This window comes from Hemiscyllium ocellatum, chromosome 8 (assembly GCF_020745735.1).
Source record: "Hemiscyllium ocellatum isolate sHemOce1 chromosome 8, sHemOce1.pat.X.cur, whole genome shotgun sequence".
In the NCBI taxonomy this organism is placed as follows: domain Eukaryota; kingdom Metazoa; phylum Chordata; class Chondrichthyes; order Orectolobiformes; family Hemiscylliidae; genus Hemiscyllium; species Hemiscyllium ocellatum.
The window spans coordinates 112,932,676-112,957,626 of NC_083408.1; the positions used below are offsets into that span (position 1 = coordinate 112,932,676).

The 24,951-nt window shown below is 43.1% G+C and overlaps 1 protein-coding gene across 1 annotated transcript in view; it reads left to right on the forward strand.

Annotated features, from left to right (window-relative positions):
* The first annotated feature begins 478 nt into the window (after positions 1-478).
* The window catches only part of LOC132818228 (cytosolic carboxypeptidase 3-like), a 120,284-nt gene continuing 95,811 nt past the window's right edge, over positions 479-24,951 (forward strand). The window contains exon 1 of the mRNA XM_060829008.1: positions 479-629. Within this exon, the coding sequence (XP_060684991.1) occupies positions 479-629 (151 nt within the window). The remainder of the gene's footprint in view (positions 630-24,951) is intronic.

Here is a 24,951-nt window from a genome sequence, read left to right on the forward strand (position 1 = left end):
CTGGGTGCTGGGAGGTGGGACTAGATTGGGTTGGGATATCTGGTTGGCATGGACGGGTTGGACTGAAGTGTTTGTTTCCATGCTCTATGACTCAATGGTCAGTTCCTTCAGCATATACTGCAATGAGGATACTGCAGTTCCACCACGTGCATCTCTCATCCACTGTGGAATAACAACTGTCTAACCAGGCAGGGCAATGTCCAACATATCAGTATAACTTGTTGCTAACATGCAATTAACTAGATCTTGTTTAAGACAAGATTTTTTTTTCTTGTCGGGCCAGCAAGTGGTTTTCCTTGAGACACCAGGTCAAATACACAGTGTAGATCCTTGTGTTGCTGGAGAGCTGGTGCAGGAGGAGGGATATCAGATTTCTGAGACATTGAGATTGGTTTGGGGCAAGAATGATGGATGGATAGTGAAATGACTACACAAAGGCCAGTATCCAGTCACCAAGACACTCTTTATTTACATGTGCATGGGTTCTGACCAGTCAGCTCAGAGCCAGTCCCTAGACAGAGGAGACCTGACACTCCCTGTCATCCAGGGTCTCCGGCCCAGACTAACAACCCCAATTAAGGATCGCATCATCAATGAGATCCACCTGGTCCTGGTTCTAATCGCTACAGGTGGGTTGCATTGTCCTTATAGGGTGGCCCTCCGAAAAAGCAAATGACAGCAACATTTGATGAAAGTTGTTAATGGTGACCCAACTATGATGCTAATGTAGAGAAAAATATGAATCAGGAAATTAAAGATGCATGTAACATGGGTAAAACCATAATAATAGGTGAGAACAACTTACGTATAGACTGTGTTAAACAAATCAGCACTAATGCTGTGGATGATGAACTCTTGGAGTGCATAGAAGAGATGGAACCAAATAGGGATCACCTTCTCTTAAATGTAGTTTTATATGCTGAGAAAGAGCTAAGTAATAATTACCATCAAGGAATCTGTGGGCAACAACAACCATAATACAGACAAATACATCAAGTTTGAATGCAATATGTTCCATTCTGAAACTAGGCCTTAAATCTAAACAAGGGAAAAAAAAATGAGAGAATGCAGGGTTGGTTGACTTGTGGTAGATTGAAGAAAATACCCTTAAAGGATCAATGGTACACTGGTGAGCGTTTAAGGAAATAGGACATTCCTCCAAGGCACACACGCCTATCAGGTACAATGCATTCACAGGTTCTTTCTGTCTGCTCAATCTTTTGAAATTTTGAAACATCAGGTTAATTTAAATCACATAGCAGTAGATTAGGAATTCATTTTTATTCTCTGCTTTTTGTTAAAGTTAAATGTCTTGTAATAAATAGTTATTTTCTGTTAATGATCAAACTTGACATAAATTGCCCTTATACTGAATAGCAGTCATTCAGACAAATTGGTCATCTTGGGGTCTAATTGTGACATTTCATTCTGCGATAGCTGAAAGGACACTGGGGCACATTTTTTCCAGTTAAATCAGAATAACATCAAGGAAAATGGAGATGGTAGCATGGAAGTAGATGATTAGGCACAATCTGATTGAACTGCAGATCAGGCTCGATGGGCTGAATGGCCTAATCTTGTTCCTTTGCTTCTACCCTAAAAGAGGATAGTGGCAAGAAAGCTATCTGCCATAAAGTGAACAATAGTGCAGACAGCTGAATACATCAATATGGTCAGCAGTGAGGATTCTCTATGGTGTTTTCTCCAGTATTTAAGCTTCACAAAACATTAGTGCAAACAAATGATCTCATTGCTGTTTACCTGCAAATTGTTTGCAGCATTTCCGACTTTGTAGTGTTGATCATATTTTAAAATTACTTCTTTGGCTGTCAGGCACTTGGAGACATTCTGACATCAAGAAAAGCTCTATTAAAATGCAAGCGAAGTAAACTCCCCAGTATCTGGCACCCTCTGGGAATGGGGAGTATTGGTTACATGAATGTGCATAGCCAGGTTGTAGCCAAGGCTGCTCGGAAATAACATTGAGGTTTGATCAAAGAAGGGGGACAGAAAGAGAGAGGGAGAGAAAGGAGAGCAAACGATCAGTTCCCAGAGCAGGGAAACCTACTCCAGTTAATTGCTGGTAGTTGAGAATTCCTGTTAATTCCGGATAATGAGAATGTTGCTGTAGTTTCTTTATCCTTATGAAAAATCTCTCAGTCAATCAGTTGATGTCAAGCTGACACAAGCTGCAGCATTCATTTACGTGGGGAAACATGTACCCAGGGAATCACTTGTTTCATTATATAATCCTCAGGATAATTTAAATTCTGTGAAAAATTGCAATGTCACAAGTAAGGGGTTCTTTAATTGGGTAAATACTGACAGGAGGGTCATTAGCCAGAGGTTATAAGATATAAGACCATTGACAAAAGAACAGGAGAGATGTGGAGACTTTTATTTAATACTGTCATTGTTTTGATCAGAAATACATTGTTGAAAAGATGAAGGTATCATATTTAATATGAATATTCCTATTTCAAAATGAAATCAGAAAATATGAATGGATGAATTAGGAGCTAGAGTAGACTGGTTAGTCATAGAGTCATAGAGATGTACAGCATGGAAACAGACCCTTTGGTCCAACCCGTCCATACCGACCAGATATCCCAACCCAATCTAGTCCCACCTGCCAGCACACGGCCCATATCCCTCCAAACCCTTCCTATTCATATACCCATCCATAAGCCTCTTAAATGTTGCAATTGTACCAGCCTCCACCACTTCCTCTGGCAGCTCATTCCATACACGTACCACCCTCTGCGTGAAAAAGTCGCCCCTTTTATATCTTTCCCCTCTCACCCTAAACCTATGCCCTCTAGTTCTGGACTCCCCGACTCCAGGGAAAATACTTTGTCCATTTATCCTATCTATGCCCCTCATGGTTTTATAAACCTCTATAAGGTCACCCCCCAGCCTCTGACGCTCCAGGGAAAACAGCCCCAGCCTTTTCAGCCTCTCCCTATAGCTCAAATCCTCCAAGGAGAAAGTGAGGACTGCAGGTGCTGGAGATCAGAGCTGAAAATGTGTTGCTGGAAAAGCGCAGCAGGTCAGGCAGTATCCACGGAGCAGGAGAATCAACGTTTTGGGCATGAGCCTGAAGAAGGGCTCACGCCTGAAATGTCGATTCTCCTGCTCCTTGGATGCTGCCTGACCTGCTGCACCTTTCCAGCAACACATTTTCAGCTCAAATCCTCCAACCCTGGCAACATCCTTGTAAATCTTTTCTGAACCCTTTCAAGTATCACAACATCTTTCCAATAGGAAGGAGACCAGAATTGCATGCAATATTCCAACAGTGGCTTAACCAATGTCCTGTACAGCTGCAACATAACCTCCCAATTCCTGTACTCAATACTCTGACCAATAAAGGAAAGCATACCAAATGCCTTTTTCACTATCCTATTTACCTGCGACTCCATTTTCAAGGAGCTATGAACCTGCACTCCACGGTCTCTTTGTTCAGCAACACTCCCTAGGATCTTACCATTAAGTGTATAAGTCCTGCTAAGATTTGCTTTCCCAAAATGAAACACTTCACATTTATCTGAATTAAACTCCATCTGCCACTTCTCAGCCCATTGGTCTATCTGGTCCAGATCCTGTTGTAATTTGAGGTAACCCTCTTTGCTGTCCACTACACTCCAATTTTAGTGTCATCTGCAAACTTACTAACTGTCCCTCTTATGCTTGCATCCAAATCATTTATGTAAATGACAAAAAGTAGAGGGTCCAGCACTGATCCTTGTGGCACTCCACTGGTCACAGGCCTCCAGTCTGAAAAACAACCCTCTGTTTTCTACCTTTGAGCCAGTTCTGTATCCAAATGGCTAGTTCTCCCTGTATTTCATGAGATCGAGCCTGCTACATTATTTAGTAATCTTGTGGATGATTTGATAAATTCACATTCCTGCCTTTTCTTGATTACCTCAGTAAATACTGATGTAAAATTCCTGTTCAAATCTACCTCTTTAATTTCCATTACTAATGTTCCAGTCTTATTTTTGGTAGGATCACTGCTCAGTTTGGTAGATATTCTTTCCTTTAAATGTTTATGGAAACTCTTAATATCTGTTTTGATGTTTCCAGCCAGCTTTCTCTTGTACACTGGTTTCTCTTTCTTTTGGTCGCTTTCCTGTTTTTATCTCCAATCTGATTTGATTTACCACATGTTTTGCATAACAATATGTTTTCTCTTTCAGTTTGTTACTATCTTTACCATTTCTAGTTAATCTCAGTTAGTGAGTCTGCCCCTTAGATTTTATCTTTCTTGTTGGAATGTATCTATTATGTGTATTCTGAAATATCCTCTTATGTTCTGCAACTGCAGCTCAACTGACGTATCCCTTAACTTAATTAATCAATTTGATTTAGTCAGCTCTCCTTTCATGCCCTCATAATTGCACTTAAAGGTAAGTAAATAGTCTCAGATCCATTCCCCTCTCTCTCAAATGGAATGTAAACTTAACTCATGTTACGTTCACAGCTATCCAGATTACTATCAGATTATTAATGCATTTTATCTCATTTTACAGGACTGGATCAAATATTCTGACACAGGGATAGCAAACCAGACCAAACCAGACTCACTAATACTAGATTTGCAACATAGTGAAACTAAAACATTCAAAAACCCTCAAAGTTGCCCCCACCGGACTTTAAATAAAACAAATATCACACACCAAGTACATAATTTAAATAGAAATGAACAATTTATTATTAATATATAACTTTAGTAGAGCAAAGCTAATCAACAGGGAATCTAATTAATGTCTATGATTTAAAACCAATCTTCTTTTATCTTAACACCCACTCTCATAGACAGACAGCTAGCCTGACACAATTAGGGGAAAATTTAAAAAAAAAGGAAGAATTGTACCTGGCCAGTTTGATCATCATTTCAACAATGAGCAGTAAGGCTTAATGAAATTCTTTGATTGGTGTCAAGCTTCTTGAGTATTGTTGGAGCTGCCCCCATCCGGGTAAGTGGAGAGTATTCCATTTCACTCCTGATTGTACCTAGGAGATAGTGGGCAGACCTTGTTGAGTCAGGAGGTGAGTTACTCGCTGTGGTATGCTTAGCCTCCAGCCTGCTCCTGTAGCCACTGTGTTTATGTGGTGAGTCTAGTCGAGCTTCTGGTGAATGGTAATCCCAGGATGTTTGCAGTGAAAGATTTTGTGATGGTAACACCATTGAATGTCAAGGGATGGTAGTTAAATGATCTCTTATTAGAGATGGTCATTACTTGGAATCTGTGTGACATGAATGTTATTTGCCACTTGTTAGCCCAAGCCTGGATATTGTCCAGGCTTTGCTGCATTTGACATGGACTGCTTCAGTGTCTGAGAAACCATGAATGGTGCTGAACATTGTGTAATCATCAGCAAACATCCCACTTCTGATCTTATTATGGAGGGAAGGCCATTGATGAAGCAGCTGAAGATGGGGCCTAGGACAATATCCTGAGGAATTCTTGCAGACATGAGCTAAATTTGTATTGACTGACCTCCAACAACCCAATCATCTTCCTATGTACAGATATGACTCCAACCAGTGGAGTGTTTGGACTCTAATTCCTATTGATTCCAGTTTTGCTAGGTCCCCTTGATGCCACACCGAAGATTCCCGAAGAAGGGCTTATGCCTGAAACATCGATTCTCCTGCTCCTCGGATGCTGCCTGGCCTGCTGTGTTTTTCCAGCACCACACTTTTCAACTCTGGTACTCCAGCATCTGCAGTCCTCACTTTCTCCTAACTTTCCCCTTGTTGCCACACTTTGTTGAATGTGGCTTTGAAATACTTATAAAGGAAAAGATTACAGAGCATTGGAAAGAGAACAAATAGTGAGTTTTATTGGGTATCTCTTTCATAGGTATTCTGAACCAGGGGCCTGTTGTATGATTTGCCATTTCGAGCATAGGCCCTTCATCAGGAAGGCTTATGCTTGAAGCCTCGATTCTCCTGCTCCTCGGATGATGCTTCACTGACTGTGCTTTTACAGTACCATACTCTTGAACTCTGATCTCCAGCATCTGTAATCCTCATTTTCTCCCTGTTGCATGATTTGTCCCTGATATACACAGGGAGAGATGGAAGGGGAAAGTTCTGAATGCAAAACTGAGAAGTAGCTATTTCAATATTATGCAGATGCTAATGGCTGGAGGTTCTCTGCATTTTTTTAAATGCATGCATCTGCCTGATGGACAGGTTGACTAACAGCCTGTGAGGAGAGATAAGAGGGCTCAGGCCCAATGATGTTATGGTCATTCACGGGCAAATGCTTTCATCACACAGAATTGTGGTAATTTGGCATGGTTGATATTGGACTCGACCTATACAGGAAACTGAAACATAAGTGGCTTGCTGGTTCATGAACAGAGCTTGACCTGAACTGGTGGAGTAACCTATATAATGTTTTTCTAACAAAAACAAAAAAGAATGAAAGCTCAGTTAGGACTGGATGCAACTTGCATTAGAAGCTCCTTGATCTTTTACAATAGTTTGATCAATTTTGGAAAAATGCATTCAAAGAACCAACACAGCTTAACAGAACCTCTACCTCTCAGGCCCTACATCACTGCATCAGGCTCCGACTTATTAACTGCAGTTTCACCTTCAACACCATAAATCCAACAACGTGGGAAATCATGTCTCACAAACGTGATTGAGTTTTTTGAGGAAGTAACAGAGGATTAATGAGGGCAGAGCAGTAGACGTGATCTATATGGACTTCAGTAAGGAATTCTACCAGGTTCCCCATGGGAGACTGATTAGCAAGGTTAGATCTCATGGAATACAAGGAGAACTAGCCATTTGGATACAGAACTGACTCAAAGGTAGAAGACAGAGGATTGCTTTTCAGACTAGAGGCCTGTGACCAGTGGAGTGCCACAAGGATCAGTGCTGGGCCCTCTACTTTTTGTCATTTACATAAATGATTTGGATGCAAGCATAAGAGGTACAGTTCGTAAGTTTGCAGATGACACCCAAATTGGAGGTGTAGTGGACAGCAAAGAGGGTTACCTCAGATTACAACAGGATCTGGACCAGATGGGCCAATGGGCTGAGAAGTGGCAGATGGAGTTTAATTCAGATAAATGCGAGGTGCTGCATTTTGGGAAAGCAAATCTTAGCAGGACTTATACACTTAATGGTAAGGTCCTAGGGGGTGTTGCAGAGCAAAGAGACCTTGGAGTGCAGGTTCATAGCTCCTTGAAAGTGGAGTCGCAGGTAGATAGGATAGTGAAGAAGGCATTTGGTATGCTTTCCTTTATTGGTCAGAGTATTGAGTACAGGAGTTGGGAGGTCATGTTGTGGCTGTACAGGACATTGGTTAGGCCACTGTTGGAATATTGCATGCAATTCTGGTCTCCTTCCAATTGGAAAGATGTTGTGATACTTGAAAGGGTTCAGAAAAGATTTACAAGGATGTTGCCAGGGTTGGAGGATCTGAGCTACAGGGAGAAGCTGAACAGGCTGGGGCTGTTTCCCCTGGAACGTCGGAGGCTGAGGGGTGACCGTATAGACGTTTACAAAATTATGATGGGCATGGACAGGATAAATGGACAAAGTCTTTGCCCTGGGGTCGGGGAGTCCAAAACTAGAGGGCATAGGTTTAGGGTGAGAGGGGAAAGATATAAAAGAAACCTCAGGGGCAACTTTTTCGTTCAGAGGGTGGTGTGTGTATGGAATAAGCTGCCAGAGGATGTGGTGGAGGCTAGTACAATTGCAACATTTAAGAGGCATTTGGATGGGTATATGAATAGGAAGGGTTTGGAGGGATATGGGCTGGGTACTGGCAGGTGGGACTAGATTGGGTTGGGATATCTGGTTGGCATGGACGGGTTGGACCGAAGAGTCTGTTTCCATGCTGTACATCTCTATGACTCTAAACCCATAGACCTAGGTCTCGGTTCCCCCCCTCTCCCCCCAACCATGTAACTGGATCCTCAACTCCTGACCCATAGACTGCAATCAGTAAGAACAGGTGACAGAACTCCTTGAGATTGATTGCTTATTGGCAAGATGTAAAGATAACAATCTCTTCACTGAGGTCAGCACAACAAAAGAGCTGGTCATTGACTTTAGGAAGTGGAGTGGACAGCATGGTCCTGCCTGCGTCACTAGTACTGAGGTGGAAATGGTTGGAGTTTCCATGTTACTGGGAGTGACAATCACCAACAATCTGTCCTGGTCCATCCACCTCGATGCGACAGTCAAGAAAGCACAGCTCCTTTCCTTACTCAGGAGGCTAAGGCAATTCAGCATATCCACAAGGACACGTACCAATTTTTATAGATGTACCATATAAAGGATCCTATCTGGATACATCACAATGTAGTATGGCAACTGCTTTTCCCAAGACTGCAAGAAACCACATGAATGCAGGCCAGTCCCTCACCCAAACCAGCTTTCCATCCAATGAGGAGAAAGTGAGGTCTGCAGATGCTGGAGATCAGAGCTGAAAATGTGGTGCTGGAAAAGCGCAGCAGGTCAGGCAGCATTCCTGAAGAAGGGCTCATGCCCGAAATGTCAATTCTACTGCTCCTTGGATGCTGCCTGACCTGCTGCACTTTTCCAGCAACACATTTTCAGCTTCCATCCAATGACCCCATCTATACTACCTGCTGCCTTGGGAAAGCAACCAATATAATCAAAGACCCCTCTCACCCCAGTTATTCTCTCTTCCACCTTCTTCTGTTAGACAGAAGATATAAAGTTTGAAAACACATATGAATAGATTCAAGAACAGCTTCTTCCCCACTGCTATCAGACTTTTGAATGGACCTCTCAAATGTTACGACTGATCTTTCTCTCTGCATCTTCTCTGTGGCTGTAACATTGTATTCTGCACTCTGTTCTGCTGCCTGATGAGCTGTGTATGGTACGATCTGCCTGTAGAGCACGCAAAACACTTTTCACTGTATCGCAGTGTATGTGACGATAATCAATCAAATCAACCTTAGGATTCCAGTTTATTTTGTTGAGAGTAAGGAGCACAGCCGAGCTAGATTCTCAGTTTCTCACACGCACTCCATATGATGCCCTTTAAATAAGATCCCAGGTAGATATTCTCAACCAAGTTAAATAGAAGCAGAAACCAAACAACTTTCTTAGGTTTGCAGTTTACGGTCCACTTCTGTAACTAAGCTCATGGTCTTGTCCAAGATAGTGCTGAGAGACTGCTGATTGTCAGAGGTGCTGCCTTACTGGTGCAAAATTAAACCAAAGGCTCTGTTACTTTTGTTGAGTGTCTGTTAAAAAACCTGATTACTCTATCTGGTGAAGAAGAGAGAGTCCTCCTGGTGTATTGGCCAATATTCCAGTCAAGATTAGAGTGGTGCTGGCAAAGCACAGCAGGTCAGGCACCAGGAAAATCGATGTTTTGGACAAAAGCCCTTCATCAGGAATGAGAAATATTCCAGTCAGTGAGCTCCACAAAACAGATGAACTGGTCACTCATGTCATTGCTGTCTGGTGGATTCTGCAGTGTAAAAAAATCAAGGCGTTAGAAGCACCTTTGAAATGCTTCTGAACAATGTGACAATTCCCACTTTTCACTGCGTTTACTTACCTTAGCACACACCAGGATCCAACTTGACACCCTCCATCTGTGTTGGTAGGGAGTGGTGAGGGTTAGCGTTCATTTGCATCATCTTATGTACTCTCCAGGTATTGGTAGCATTGGCAAAACAACTGCACTTCGCCAACAACATCGCTCGCATTGACTCTAGACTATGGATGAGAAGGACACTGAGGTGCTTGTTAATAATTGACAGGAGGAAGGCAGTTGAAAAACCTAAGCACTTTTCAAGCTCTCTACAAACCCCACAGCTTCCCAGCACATCTGTGTACAGGCTTTGCAAACACCTGCAGGTTTTAAGGGTCTCTCAGGAGGGGATTAAACTTAAATAAGAGTAATAAAATGTTAATAGTCTCATAATAGTGGGAAGTTTCTCCAGATTATTTGGAGAAATTCCACTTATCACTCAGCTACCTTCCAGTTCTGACAGGTTCAGGAAACGGTACCTCTCACTCAGTGTGATTGCCACTTTGTCCCTGCTTGGCTCTGTCTTTAAAAAGAATTCTAAAGTGCCTCTCACATCTGTAGGATATTTCAAAGTACTTTGCAGACAACGAAGAATTTCTAAATTGCAGGAACAGTTGGAATGTGGGAAATGCAACAACCCAATTTGTTAACAAGTCTGTGGTGAACTGCCCTGCTCTTCTCTAACATATTTTAATGGGGTTTTCTGCACTCCCTTAGTGCTGTACTGAAATATTAGCCAGGATTTAGCAGGGTTGGGTCAGCCCCAGTCTCTTCCCATTTCTGGCAGCTCCAATGTTTGCTGCTGGGGAAAGGGCAGCTTGTGAATGACAGAGTTTGGAAATCCAAACTCAGCAGGGCCATTTGAAATTAATGCTCTGTTTTAAACAAATCCCATTTGCACTATTTCGAGGGCTTAAACCTGCAGTGTGGGAGTTAAGAATTGATTAAGTAAACATAAACATTCTTGAAATGTGGATAAGGACCATTTCAGTGCCAAGATCTGAAGTTTCTTTAAATTCCAAACCCTTTAAAAACAAAGAAACAGGTCGAAGTTGTGAGAGTTTTAAAAAAAATCTTTGATTTTGATTGACAGAACATCTGGTGCAGGTTAGAAGAATCACAAGCATAATTTCAAATGAGTTCTTTATTAAAAGCTCACTAGGATGTGCCAATGAGTAGATGCCATTGTGAATTCTTGACTGAGTTTCAAAAGCTACAAAAGCATTTGGACAGAATGTTTTTGAGTCTCGGCAGAGCCAGCTAAACGTCCAAGCAGCCTCTTTCAAGAAAAGTCTCTTCCATTGAACCATAAGCCAATCAGGACATGGGAAGGCCGATGACGGGCTTTCCCCTGTGATCAGGTCCACAGAGGTGGAAATCTTGCCTAGCGAGCACAGTCAGCCAATTGGAACCTAGCAATCTCTATGCTCAGTTGCAGCAAAGAGGAAGTTACTTGAAGAGCACCTCCAGAGTCCAAGCACCATGTACAATTCCCAACAAAGAAAAGTGATGTTGAAGGTGGTGTGGTGTTTTGGGTTGAGGGGGCTAGGGAGCTGAAAGCAAAGGCAGTGAGCTGGTTTGCAGTGGGCACCAGCCCACCTGAAGTCCACATCCTCATCCAGAAAGTTGTTACCTTTGATTGAGGCAAGCTCCCACTTAGAAATATGTTAATCCCAGTGGTGGTAAGTTGTGGTGCTAATTTTGTGCTTAATTGACCACTTAAGGGCCTAAATTGACAGCATGTGTGAGAAGGTTGACCATGGCCAGAACTTAGTTCTCATGAACTTTGTATGGACATGCCACCATCCAACTGAGTTAAATACCCTTCTGCATCCAGCCCACCATCACCAGCAACCAAAGATTGCTCTTCTTATCTCAGTAGGCGTCTGACTTCAAAGATTAATTGATAGTTTCAAGATGCTTATTAAGTATTAGCTGTCTTTGTTGTGGTTACTGAATTGCGGTTTGTTTGTTTTTATAGCAGACTAAACACCTGAGGTATTCAAGTATATATTTCAAAACTAGCACAAGGAAACAAAGAATTATCGGCACAGGAGGTGGAGTTGGTTTGAATAAGGGTAAGTGTTTTGATTTTCTGCTCATCTCCAGTTTTTTGTCACTTTAAGCTTACTCTGGTATTATTAAGTTAAAGTAATTCCCACATTCAGAATTTAGGATGGTGAGTGGAAATTAGCAAACAGGATCTCTAGTAATCTCTGGGTTACCCTCAGTGCCACATGCCAAGTGAGGAAAGAAAGTAGAAGGATAAAGCAGATGAATGCATGGCAGCAAAGATGCTGCAGGAGGCAGGGCTTTATGTCTTTTGGGATGTGGGGACTGACTCTCGGGAAGATGTCACATATACAAACAAGGTAGGTTGCACAGAGTTGGGACTGAGTTTCTTGCAAGTTACTCTGTTAGTATTTTTGTGGACGGTTTAGGCTAATTCAACAAGGATGTGGGAATCAAGAGAGTATATTAGAAATTCATCCCAGGAAGGATGAAATTTCTGGAAGAGGCAGATAGCACTAAAACAGAGAACAATAGGTTGGAGACAGAGGAAGCGAGACAGTAACCATGTCTAAACCAGGGCAGGCAAGTGAACACACAGAGTATAATTATAGGTTTGGGGAGTTAAAGGTGGAGATTGCCGTCTGGGATTTTGTTGTAGCCATACTGAAGGGTGTTAAACATTCCACATTACAAGGAGTTCAGAAATGATAGGAAAAGAAAACAAAGCTGAGGGATGATGTGTTTTTATTAAGGAGAATATTGCAGGACTGGTGAAAGAGGGTGCTTCGCAGGGTTCAAACACAGAATTAATTTGGCTAAAGCTTATGAATAAGTGAGCGCAAATAAATCAGTGCAATTACATCCTTTGGTGCAAAATACAGACTACATCCTTTGGTGCAAAACAGAGACTACATCCTTTGGTGCAAAATAGTGGGAAGGATGTAGAGGAAGAAATCTGTAAAGAAATTAGAGAGTAGTATAAACATCATAGAGCAGTTATATTGGGGAACTTGTTTATCCTCTGGTATAGTGGTTATGTAAAGGTCAGAGAAGAGCAAGAGTTCATTGAGAGTGACATGAGTCCAGGAAAAATGTGGGCTGATTGACACGAGTCTGCATGGATTTGGGAAACAACATTTCTATCTAACTCACTTGTTTTTTGAAAGGATGACAGAGAGTACTGAGAAGGAAAAGACTATCGATATGTACATGGATTTCCGAAAAGCATCCAATACCATGCCAGTCAACAGACTTGTGGGAAAATTTATCGATCAAGCAATAAAAGGACAATAGTAACATGAATACAAAATTAACTAGGGATAGAAAACTGAAAGTAATGATCAATGGGTGTTTTGGGACAGGCAAAATGTTTTAGTGGGGTTCCCCAGGATCGGTTTTGGGACCCTTTTCTTCCTGTTATATATAAATGATCCAGACCTTGGTGTCCAAGAGAGAGTTTCAAAGTGTGCAGAAGACACACAACTTAGAAGCATTGTAATCTGTAAGGAGGACAGTGTAGAACTTCAAAAGGACATTGACAAGTTGATGAAGTGGGTGGTCGGGTGGCAGGTGAAGTTAAACATGGAGAAGGGTGAGATGATGCTCTTCGGTACAATGAATGTAAGGAGGCATAAAATAAAGGGTACTGTTCTGAAAGGTATGCAGGAGCAGAGACCTAGGTTTATATGTACCGGGGTCATTAAGGTTAGCAGGGCAGGTAGATAGAGCTGTTAATAAAACACACAGTGTTGAGCTCAGCATCATATGTAGGAGCACAGAGTACAAGAGTCAGGGGGTTATATAGAATGCTGGGTAGATCTCAGCTGGAATACTGTGTACAGTTCTGGGTGGAGCACATGCACCCGAAAGTGCAGAAAAGGTTTATGAAAACCATTCCAAAAGTGGAAAACTTCAGATATGAGGGAAAATTGGAAATTTCAGGGCTGTTTTCCTTGGAGAGGGGAAGGCTAAGAGGAGATATTTTAGAACTTTCCAAAATGATGACATTGAAAAGCAATGAAAAGCCGACCTTAGTGTTGTACTGCTCCATGTTCTGGATGGAGTGGCTGGGTAGAAACTGTTTCTGCTGATAAATGGATTCAGAACCAAACGGCACCGTTTTAAGGTGTTTTGCATAAAAAGCAAACATGAGTTGTAAAGGAACTTTTTCACACAGTGGGTAGTTAGGACATGGAATGCAATTCCTGATGGAGATTCAATCGAGGCATTCAAGCGGTCATTTTGTAGATAAAAGCAATGTACGGGTTTCCTGGGAAAAGGCAGGTGACTGACACATGAATCGGTGAAGATATAGTGGGTCAAATGTTCTCCCCTGTACCATAACAATTCTGTGATTTTATAATATGATGTTACGTGCAGAATTCCATAGGATCTCAAGAGTGTGAGATCTATCATCGGGCTCTCCCCAAAGTTTCTGTAACAGTATCTATCATATCAAGGTAAGCTGTCACCAGCTGCTAATACACAAACACAACATATCTTGTTAAGTAAAAAGAGACTGTTCTGGTTAGACCAGTCCCAAACCGGAACACACAAGCCCTGTGCTTCTTCCACTTTGATCATGGTTTCAGCAACTTTAGTGGGCGGCACGGTGGCACAGTGGTTAGCACTGCTGCCTCACAGCGCTTGAGACCCGGGTTCAATTCCCGACTCAGGCGACTGACTGTGTGGAGTTTGCACGTTCTCCCTGTGTCTGCGTGGGTTTCCTCCGGGTGCTCCGGTTTCCTCCCACAGTCCAAAGATGAATTGGTCAGGTGAATTGGCCATGCTAAATTGGGTAAGGGGTAAATGTAGGGATATGGGTGGGTTGCGCTTCGGCGGGTCGGTGTGGACTTGTTGGGCCGAAGGGCCTGTTTCCACACTGTAAGTAATCTAATCTGATCTAATCTAAACTTCCATTATGAGCAGCAGCAGCTTCTTCAGCATGGTGAGCCTGCAAGCCCAGACCACACCGTCGGCAGCAGTGTGGATTTGATTTGATTTGACAGCTTATACGGCATGGTGAGCAGCAATGTGAAATCTTCAGACTCCACTTTAAGTCACCTGTATAGTACATACAATACAGTCAGCAGCAAGAGCTCAAGATTGAACAACCCTACAGAAGAAACCCTTATGGAAATCCTACAAAAAGAAGAATACTCTAGTAAAAAGGAAGAGCATTTCCAACTTGGAGAGTTAGCAACTCACTGGGGAAAGAGAGCCAATAACTCTAAAAAACAGCTTTGAGAGCTGCCTGTGGGAGCAGTCCCCAGTCAGATTTCTGTGGGGACTGGACAGACATAAAGGCTTGGTGAGTATAGTTTAAAATGCCTAGTTGTGAGGGGAATCTTTTAGCAAAGTGTATTAACTTTGACTGGAAAAGTGACATGTTAAATAATTACTTACAGCTCAGATCAAGCTGAGTCACTGCTGGAGCGAGTGGGTACCATGAGGGAAAAGTCACAGAAATACAAGCAAAAGGCCATCACAAGACTATTTATCCCCTGTCACAGACGTGGGGACATCACAAGGCCAGTAATTAAAGGGATAACGTCAAGCAGATTAAAGGCTGAAACAAAAATGGTCAAATGGGGAAAGTTTGGAAGACACTAGTCCAGCCACAGAAAAGATGGAAGATTCTCAACTGTTCTGCCCACAAACAGCTATAAAGTCATCACGGTTTTCCTGGAGACATCGAACATTCAAGATAACAAAGGAAGTTCACTAGATAGATTTTAGAGATGAGGGCTTTCCCTTATGATGAGAAACTGTGCAGTTTAGGGCTGTACCCTCTGGAGTTTAGAAAAATGAGAGGAGATGTAATTGAGGTATATGAGATGTCAAAGGATTTGACAAATAAACATAGACAGGGTGTTTCCGCATGTGGAGCCAATCTAGAAAAACAGATTACAGTTTTAGGATAAGGGGTAGCAGGTTTAAAACAGAGATGAGGAGAAATTACTTCTGTCAAAGAGTCATAAATCTACGGGATTTACGAGCCTAGAGTACCTTGGATGCTTGGACATTGAGGAGGGGATAGACAGGTTTTTAATTAGTAATGGATTGAAGAGTCATGGGGAGTGAGCAAGAAAGTGCAGTGGAGACTGAGATGAGATTGGCCATGATTGTTTAAATAGTGGAGGAGGCTCAAGGGACTGAATGGCCTGCTCCTGCTCCTATTCTTATGTTCTAATGCTGTAGGAGTAGGCCATTTAGCGTTTACTTTGAAAAAATTAGAGTGTTCAAAGCAGGCTGGTCACATGAATACTCCAGCTAGGAATAATGGAATAGGACCCCAGTTCTATTTTGTTGGTTTTCGGAACTGGGGCCTCGATGGTACTTTCTGTGCCTACCATGGTGACCAAGGGTAACGGGGAATCAGGGTTCGATTCCGGAGAGGGAGCCTGAGAAACGGAAGGCAGCAGGCGCGTATTCAACCCTTCAAGCCTGATCCAACATTCAATATTCAATCATGGCTGATCTTCCAATGCAACACCCTGTTCCCTCTTTCTCCACATGCACTTTGATCCTTGCACCCTAAGAGCCATTTAACTCCTTCTGAAAATCATTCAACGTCTCAACTTTTTTCTGTGGTTGAGAATTTTATAGGCTCACCATTCTCTGGGGAAAGAAATGTCTCCTCATCTCAATTCTAAATGGCATACCTGTATTCTGAAATTGTAACTCCTGGTTTTGGACCCCCTGGTCATCCTTCCCCATTTATCAGGTGCTATAACGCGTGTTTCCTTAATGCAATTTCGCTATAACATGATTGATGAATTGGGGACACTGTTTCTAAATCTTGAAATTTTAAAACTTGTGTTGACTGTAACACGATTACATCGCCAACATTTTAAGTGCTGTTTCTAAAACACAATTTTTCTATAACACAGGGTCACACAAGAATGCAACCATCGCATCATAGAAGAACGACCTGTATCCTGTCTAGTCCTGTTAGAATTTTATATGTTTCTATCAGATCCTCTCTCATTCTTCCCTTTCAGCAGGTACTCACACTCTGTCCTTCCCCATGCATGTTGTCAGTCACTCCCTAATGAGGGCAGATCTCTCACAAACTGGTCTCTGCTTTTGCAATTGGGAAGGCTGCAGCTGTTGTTGACTGCCAAGGACAGTTAAACGCAGTGGCTGATGGGAAGGGGCTCTGAGGTTGTCATTCATTGCCCACTTTCGGGTCTCTATTGCAAGTCTGGTAGGGTATTTAAGCTTGGGCATTCCCAGCCGGACTGAATTCCTGAGGTTGGAAATACAAGCCTGACACCAACCCTCCTGATTACCTCTTCCACCTGCCAACATCTCCCCTGCTTTTCAGGAGAGGAAGGTTCCATCAACTAATTCTAACTCAAAGCTAGCCTCACTGGAATGCCAATTTTAATGTTTATCCTACACATAACTCAAATGTTAACTGACACCTTAATTGAAATATTGGCAGCCAGGATCCTGATCCTGAGTCTCATCTAAAGCAGACTCACCCTCCTTCAAGAACCCAGCAAATTCAGCCTCTGATCTCAACTCTGAGTGCAGCAGCTAAATGACAATAACTTGAGTAAGTATACCAGCCGTGGACAAAGCCGGTTTAAACTCCTGCTCCTTATTCGTATGTTCACAAACATCAGTCGTAGAGAAAAGAACCCTAATAAATGATTTTATGATTTGATGGTTGATAAATCCAACCCCACGACCACAATCCAGCTCAGGAATAAGACAGAAACGATGATGAGTAAAATGTAAGACCGAAAATTGAAAATATGACCCAATCAACATTGTCAGCTGAAACAAAATGAATGAGTGAAGTTGGAAGAACACAGGAATGGAGAAGCAACCTCACGCCTGCACTCCCTCCTCTAACCTAATGTAACCATAACTTTAACCTGAACCAACTGTTAATCTGCTTCTAAATTCAAACAAAAGCTAATCTAGTTTTAAACTTAACTTAAACTTAACCTAACTTAATCCTAGCCTGAAGTACTGAAATTGTTGGACATTAGTAAGTCCACAGAGGGCAGTGCCCCAACACCGTTATTTATATGTGGAGAATCCCTGACACTGATCCAGCTCCCTCACAGCCAGCTCTCAGAGTGAACAGAACCACTGACACTCCTGTTTCTTTTCTTCCCCACACTCCCGCCTAACTGCGGTAGTGTTTATTTTTTCCCCAGCCCCCATGTTGTGTGTGCAGGTGTGAGACACAGTGAAGGACACAAGGTGCACGAATCTTTATTCAGTATCCGCCACCAGGAATAAAGGAAATACCCGAGTGGCCAGTGACAGGCAGTGCCCTTCACGTCAAAGGGCAATGCTGTGTGATCAAACAGTGAAGGGGAGGGCAGGGACTAAATCAAAATAGAGTTGGAGGGGGAAATGATGCACTCCACTCCCTGCGGCGCCCACCTCTCCCTGAACAACTCCAGCGTGAACACTCCTGTTTCTCCTTTTTTTATTTTATTAAACAAATTACAAAACAGTTTACAATAAACATTTACAGCTGTACAAGAGACAGCAGTTTTACAAGGGAGAGGAGCAGCAAAGCTAGGCCCCAAACCCTATCATTTGCCCATTTTACAGGGAGATGAGGACAAACCTCAAATCCCAGTTCCACATTTAACAAGACAGTGACAACAACATTCGTACATTAAACAATACGGTTACATACAGAAGTGCAGACAATACAGACCCAGCAAGCCCCCCACCCCTCCCACCTTCCGACCACACTAAGGCAGCCCGCCCCTACCCACCTTACGGTTCTTAGTCCACCCCATGCCCCTTCCAGTTCTCGGTCCACCCTCATCACCTTTCGACCACCTCTGGGACAGCCCGCCCCGGTACCTGCCCGGGGTGACAGCACTGAGGACGGCTACCCGCCTTCTGGCTCTCGGTCTGCCCCTGCGTACCATTGGGCTCTCACCCATCCCGTTGCGCCTCCGACCAGTGGGCTATCCTAGCACACCTTTCGACCACCTCTAGGGCAGCCCGTCCCCTTCCCTGGGATGACAGCGTGTAGGGTAGCCCACAAGCCTTCCGGATCTCAGCTGCCCCTACGCGCCTTCTGGCTTTCGGCTGCTCTGACACCTTTCGACCACAACACTCCTGTTTCTATCTGTTAGCTGGGACTCCCTGATTGGACCAGGTTAACAGCCTCAATCAGTGAACACGTATTGTTGAGGTTCACCTGGCTAATCTTGTTATAACCACGATATCCCTATCTCTGAGCCAGGACGTCTAGGCTCATAAGTCCCATCTGCTCCAGAGTTGGGTAATAACATCCTTGAACAGGTTGATTCAAAAAGTACATAGCCTCAACTAATTTACACTGATCTTAACTCTCATTACAACCTTCACCCTAACCTGAGGAGATGTCCCTGTGGAATTCTTGAGGGATGGAATTGGGAAGCTGTGATTTCAGGAGACTGAGGAAAACCACAAGGCAGAATCAAGGAATTGAGGAATTTCTTTTTGGAAACCAAACCTGTTAAGCTGATGGCTGTGCCATTTAATGTGCTGAAAATCACACAACACCAGATTATAGTTCAACAGGTTTAATTGGAAGCACTAGCTTTCGGAGCGACGCTCCTTCATCGGGTGGTTGTGGAGGACACAATTGTAAGACACAGTATTTATAACGAAAGTTTACAGTGTGATGTAACTGAAATTGTACATTGCATAGTCTGTGCTGTAGGATGACTCGAGTGGGTCCGTGATCCGTAATCCGGGGTCTTTCCACTTTAAGCCGGAGGTTAGTGGTGTCGATAGTAGTCAAGCAGGAAAGATCCCAATAGGATTACGGATCATGGATCCACTCAAGTCAACCTACAGCACAGACTCCGCAATGTATAATTTCAGTTACATCACACTGTAAACTTTTGTTATAAATTCTGTGCCTTACAATTATGTCCTCCACAACCACCTGATGAAGGAGCAGCGCTCCGAAAGCTAGTGCTTCCAATTAAACCTGTTGGACTATAACCTGATGTTGTGTGATTTTTGACTTTGTACACCCCAGTGCAACACCGGCACCTCCAAATCATTTAATGTGAGCATTGTTAGCATTTTTGAAAGAAAATCTGCACTGCATCCCTGATACAAAACAGATCACCTGGGCATTGAGAATCCCACACCGGTGGCCTGTCCAGCTTCTATATTTTAACACAGAAGGGAGCTCCGCATCTCAGAGAGCAGGTTTCAGTCAGGGCCCCATCAGAAATGCAGAACCGTCCTACTGTTCTGAAATTGTTCTTCTGTAGCGTGGAGCTGTCAGAGGAAGGCAAACCACACCCTCCTTTCACAGCAGTCAGCTGCTGTAATTTGAACCGTAAGGGTGCTGGCAGACATTTAGACAACTGATGTGTCAAATGGCAAGTATAGAAGGTAAGTGTGTGGCTCATGTAGCACAGTGGCAGTGCCCACCTTATCCAGAGGTGTGACATAACATTTCTGAACAGGTTGGGTAAGGGCAAAGGAATAAATGGTAAGTGTTAAGTGAAAGTTGAGTGCCAAATGGTTAGGGTCTCAGTGTGCCAGGTACATAGGATGCCAGCTGATGGAGTTACAACTGATAAGATACCAGCTGGGGTGTGGGTGAGGTGTCAGGGTGGTAGGGCATTGGGGGGTGGGCGAAGTGATGCAGTGGTGTAAGTAGACTGGGATGAACAGGAGAAGGGGGCAGGGATGAAGTCACCAGCTGGATCTTGGGTCAGTGTCTGGCAAGGAGGAGGAGAGGGTAAGGTCCATGGGTTTAGGTGCTGGGATGGGGGAAGGGTGGTGTGTTCAGGGTGTGGGGAGAGGGGATTGTGTCTGGGTGATGGGGTTTTAGGGGCCTTGGGGAAGTGTAGTTGGGTGTGTGAGAGGGTAAATATGGGGTCTGTTACTTAGGAGTTAGACTATATTCAACAATCTATCTTTTCCTGTGTAACCATTTTACTTAATTTCCTTGGAGCCATCCTAAGTTTCTGATTTAAATGGAGAATTTCAGAGGGATACCAAGGTAGAGGAATTGGCCAATGCAAGATTCAATTTCCTGAACAATTCCTGCGTAGTGTACTGCAATGAGGATTGTACACCGGGTCCCTGTCAGCACCTTCCACAGTTTCAACTTTCATCCTGTGCTCATTCTGCAAATACGACCAAGTGGTTACGAAATCCCAGAAGTTGGAGGGGGTCAAAGGTTATGGGGTGGTGTGAGAGGTAGACAGTTTGGGAGAGTTGAGAAAAATATGTGGCTTCTCATGTCAAATTGCACCTGGCATGCTGCTCCTGCACCTGGAATCAAAAACACCAAACTAGTGTCTACACCCACTGTTAAACTAATAACTTGTATTTAATGTAATTATATTAGTGAGTCACATGCTGAGATATTTGCTTCATATGCCGGAAAATACAACTGGAAAACAAACACTTGCCAAATTAGAACACAGCTCATGATGAACTGAGGACTGGTGCCCTCTTGTGACATGAATTGGTACTGCTGATAGATGTTTGTAGCAAGCGAGAGTTTAGATCAGAGTGTTGCTGGAAAAGCGCAGCAGGTCAGGCAGCACCCAAGGAGCAGGAAAATCGACATTTCGGGCAAAAGCCCTTCATCAGGCATCAAGCTCCCAATCCAGCGGAAATTGTTGATTTAATTTGATTTATTTAATTGTCACATATATCTTGTGACAAATTACAATGAAAAGTGTTGTACAGTGTCACCACACCATCTTAAAACACAGAAAAATAAACCAAGATTTGAATATAAAGGCAGAAGAATAAATAAAAGGAAAGGTGTTCAACTTTACAGTTCTTCTTCTAAACTGTCCCACCATGGGTCATGTGCGTAGTGGGCAGAATGAGTCCCATTCATTGCGCTACTGTCTTTAGAATGAGAGTCACCACTTTTCAGCGCCATCTTGCCTCCAACAATGAGTCCTCACTGGACCTCGCCAATACTGACACTGCACCCAAACTTGACTCTACCGCTACAATGAGTCCTCTTCAGACCCAGCTCTGCTGCTGCAAGGTCTCATACTGGGCCCTAACCTGCCTCTGCCACTGCCACCAACAATCTGTGTTGGACGCAGACACCATTGGGAAGAAATATTGTTCTAATCAAATGTGCTATTATACATCTCTGGAGCAGGTGGGACTTGGATCTGGGATTTCTAGTCTAGAGGTCGGGGCACTATCTACTGCACCACAAAGCCCTCCAGTGAAAATTATATCCTTTTCAAATCACTCCACCATCCTGTCCCCTCCTCATCTCTGTAATCTCCTCCAGACTTTGAGATCCCTACACTTGCTCAATCCTGGACCCCCAATTTTCACAGCTCCACCAGGGGTGGGGGTGGGGGGAAATCATATCTTCAGTTACCTGTGTCTTAAACTGACTTCAGCCTAAATTCCTCCATTTCTCCCCTCTTTAAGATGCTTCTTAAGATTCCTTGACCAAACATTTGGTCACCTGTCTTCACGACTCTTTATGTGCCATAATGAGGACTCTTTTTTTTTCTGATAATCACTCCTGTGAAACTCTTTCAAACATTTTTATCACATAAATGTTTTCATCTCAATATGAATTGTTGTTGCCTGTAAACTTTCCAGTCTGGTGTACAAATTCCCATCACCCCACTTCTGCATGGGAGCATCTACCTGCCAGGAAATGATTCCGAAAGACTGAGGAAGGTCCAATGAAAGCATGAATTTTAAAATCATTAACTGCTTCTTGGAAAATATGTCCATACCTGGACACACAAGAACGTAAGAACAAGGAAAGGAGTAGACAATTCAGTCATTTTGGCCTGTTGGTTTTGAGAATCGATGGGCCCCTCAGCAGTCAGGTTGCTTGGTTGTGTTGCAAGATAGCTTACTATTTAGAAACAGTGCCTTATTGCATTACTGCAAAACTTCTCATAGCTTTGCACTGTAACCTATGTTCAGCATGATCTCACTAACAGTGGGTCAAGTGAATAACCAATTCCTCTGTACTGGTTCATTGAGGGAGGAATATTGACCAGGAATCTCTTCCTGTGGTCAACACCCTGAGAATTTGTTTCCATAAACTCTGGGTGACAAGAATATCGGTTTCCACCTCCATAACATTACCTGCCTCTACATTAACTCTCAGCCAAGCTTTTAGTATATGTAGATGTATCTAAATCCTGGGATATCGATGTTGTGACCATTTCAGAGACATGGGTAGAGCAGGGACAGAAATGGTTATTGCAGGTTCCGGGATTTAGATGTTTCAGTAAGAAAATGGTAAAAGAGGGGGAGGTGTGGCATTGTTAGTCAAGGACAGTATTATGGTGGCAGAAAGAATGTTTGAGGACTTATCTACTGAGGGAGTATTGGCTGAGATTGGAAACAGGAAAGGAGAGGTTACCCTGTGAGGAGTTTTGTAAAGGCCTTCAAATAGTTCCAGAGATGCAGAGGATAGGATAGCAAAGATGATCTTTGATAGGACCAAGTATGACAGGATAGTTGTTATGGGGACTTTAACTTTTCAAATATTGACTGGGAATACTATAGTTCAAGTACTTTAGATGGGTCAGTTTTTGTCCAATGTGTACAGGAGGGTTTCCTGACACAGTATGTAGACAGGCCAACAAGAGGTGGGACCACATTAGATTTGGTACTGGGTAATGAGCCCGGCCAGGTGTTTGACTTGGAAGTAGGTGATAGTGGAGCACTTTGGTGATAGTAACACAATTTGGTTATGTTTAATTTAGCGATGGAAAGGGATAGGCATACACCGGAGGGCAAGAGCTAAAACTGGGGGCAAGACAATTTCAATGTGATTAGGCAAGATTTGGGATGCATAGGATGGGGAAGGAAACTGCAGGGGATGGGTACAATTGAAATGTGGAGCTTATTCAAAGACCAGTTACTGCGGTTCCTTGATAAGTATGTACCTGTCAGGCAGAGAGGAATTTGTTGAGTGTGGGACCGTAGTTTGCTAAGGAGGTTGAATGTCTTGTCAAGAGGAAGAAGGCGGCTTATGTTAGAATGAGACGTGAAGGCTCAGTTAGGGTGCTTGAGAATTACAAGTTAGCCAGGAAAGACCGAAAGAGAAAGCTAAGAAGAGCCAGGAGGGGACACAAGAAGTCATTGGTAAATAGGATCAAGGAAAACCCTGAAGCTTTCTGTAGGTATATCAGGAATAAAAGAATGACTAGAGTAAGATTAGGGCCAATCAAGTGTAGTAATGGGAAATTGTGCATGGAGTGAGAGGAGATGGGCAAGTGCTAAATGAATACTTTCTGTCAATATCCACACTAGAAAAAGACAATGTTGTCGAGGAGAATACTGAGATACAAGATACTAGACTAGATGGGATTGAGGTGCATCAGGAAGAGGTGTTAGCAATTCTGGAAAGTGTAAAAATAGATAAGTCCCCATGGCCGAATGGGATTTTCTATGGATTCTCTGGGAAGCCAGGGAGGAGATTGCTGAGCCTTTGGCTTTGATCTTTATGCTGTCATTGTCTACAGGAATAGTGCCAGAAGACTGGAGGATAGAAAATTGTGTTCCCTTGTTCAAGAAGGGGAGTAGAGACAACCCTGGAAACTATAGACCTGTAAGCCTTACTTCGGTTGTGGGTAAAGTGTTGGGAAGGGTTATAAGAGATAGGATTTATAATCACCTAGAAAGGAACAAGTTGATTATGGAGAGTCAACACAGTTTTGTGAAGGGTTGGTCATGCCTCACAAACGTTACTGAGTTCTTTGAGAAGGTGACCAAACAGGTGGATGAGGGTAAAGTGGTTGATGTGGTGTATATGGATTTCAGTAAAGGGTTTGATAAGATGCCCCACGGTAGGCTATTGTACAAAATACGGAGGCACGGGATTGAGAGAGATTTAGTGCTTTGGATCAGAAATTGGCGAGCTGAAAGAAGACAGAGGGTGGTGGTTGATGGGTAATATTCATTCTGGAGTTCAGTTACTAGTGGGGTGCCACAAGGAACAGTTTTGGGTCCATTGTTGATTGTCATTTTTATAAATGACCTGGATGAGGGCAGGGAAGGATGGGTTAGTAAATTTACGAATGACACTAAGGTTGGTAGAGTTGCGGATAGTGACGAAGGATGTTGCAGGTTACAGAGAGACATCGATAAGCTGCAGAGCTGGGCTGAGATGTGGCAAATGGAGTTTAATGTGCAAAAGTGTGAGGTGATTCACTTTATAAAGAGTAAAACGAATGCAGAGTACTGGGCTAATTGTAAGATTCTTGGTAGCTTAGATGAGCAGAGGGATCTCGATGTCTAGGTACATAGATCCCTGAAAGTTGCCACCCAGGTTGATAGGGTTGTTAGGAAGGCATACAGTGTGTTAGCTTTAATTGGTAGAGGGATTGAGTTTTGGAACCATGAGATCATGCTGCAGCTGTACAAAACTCTG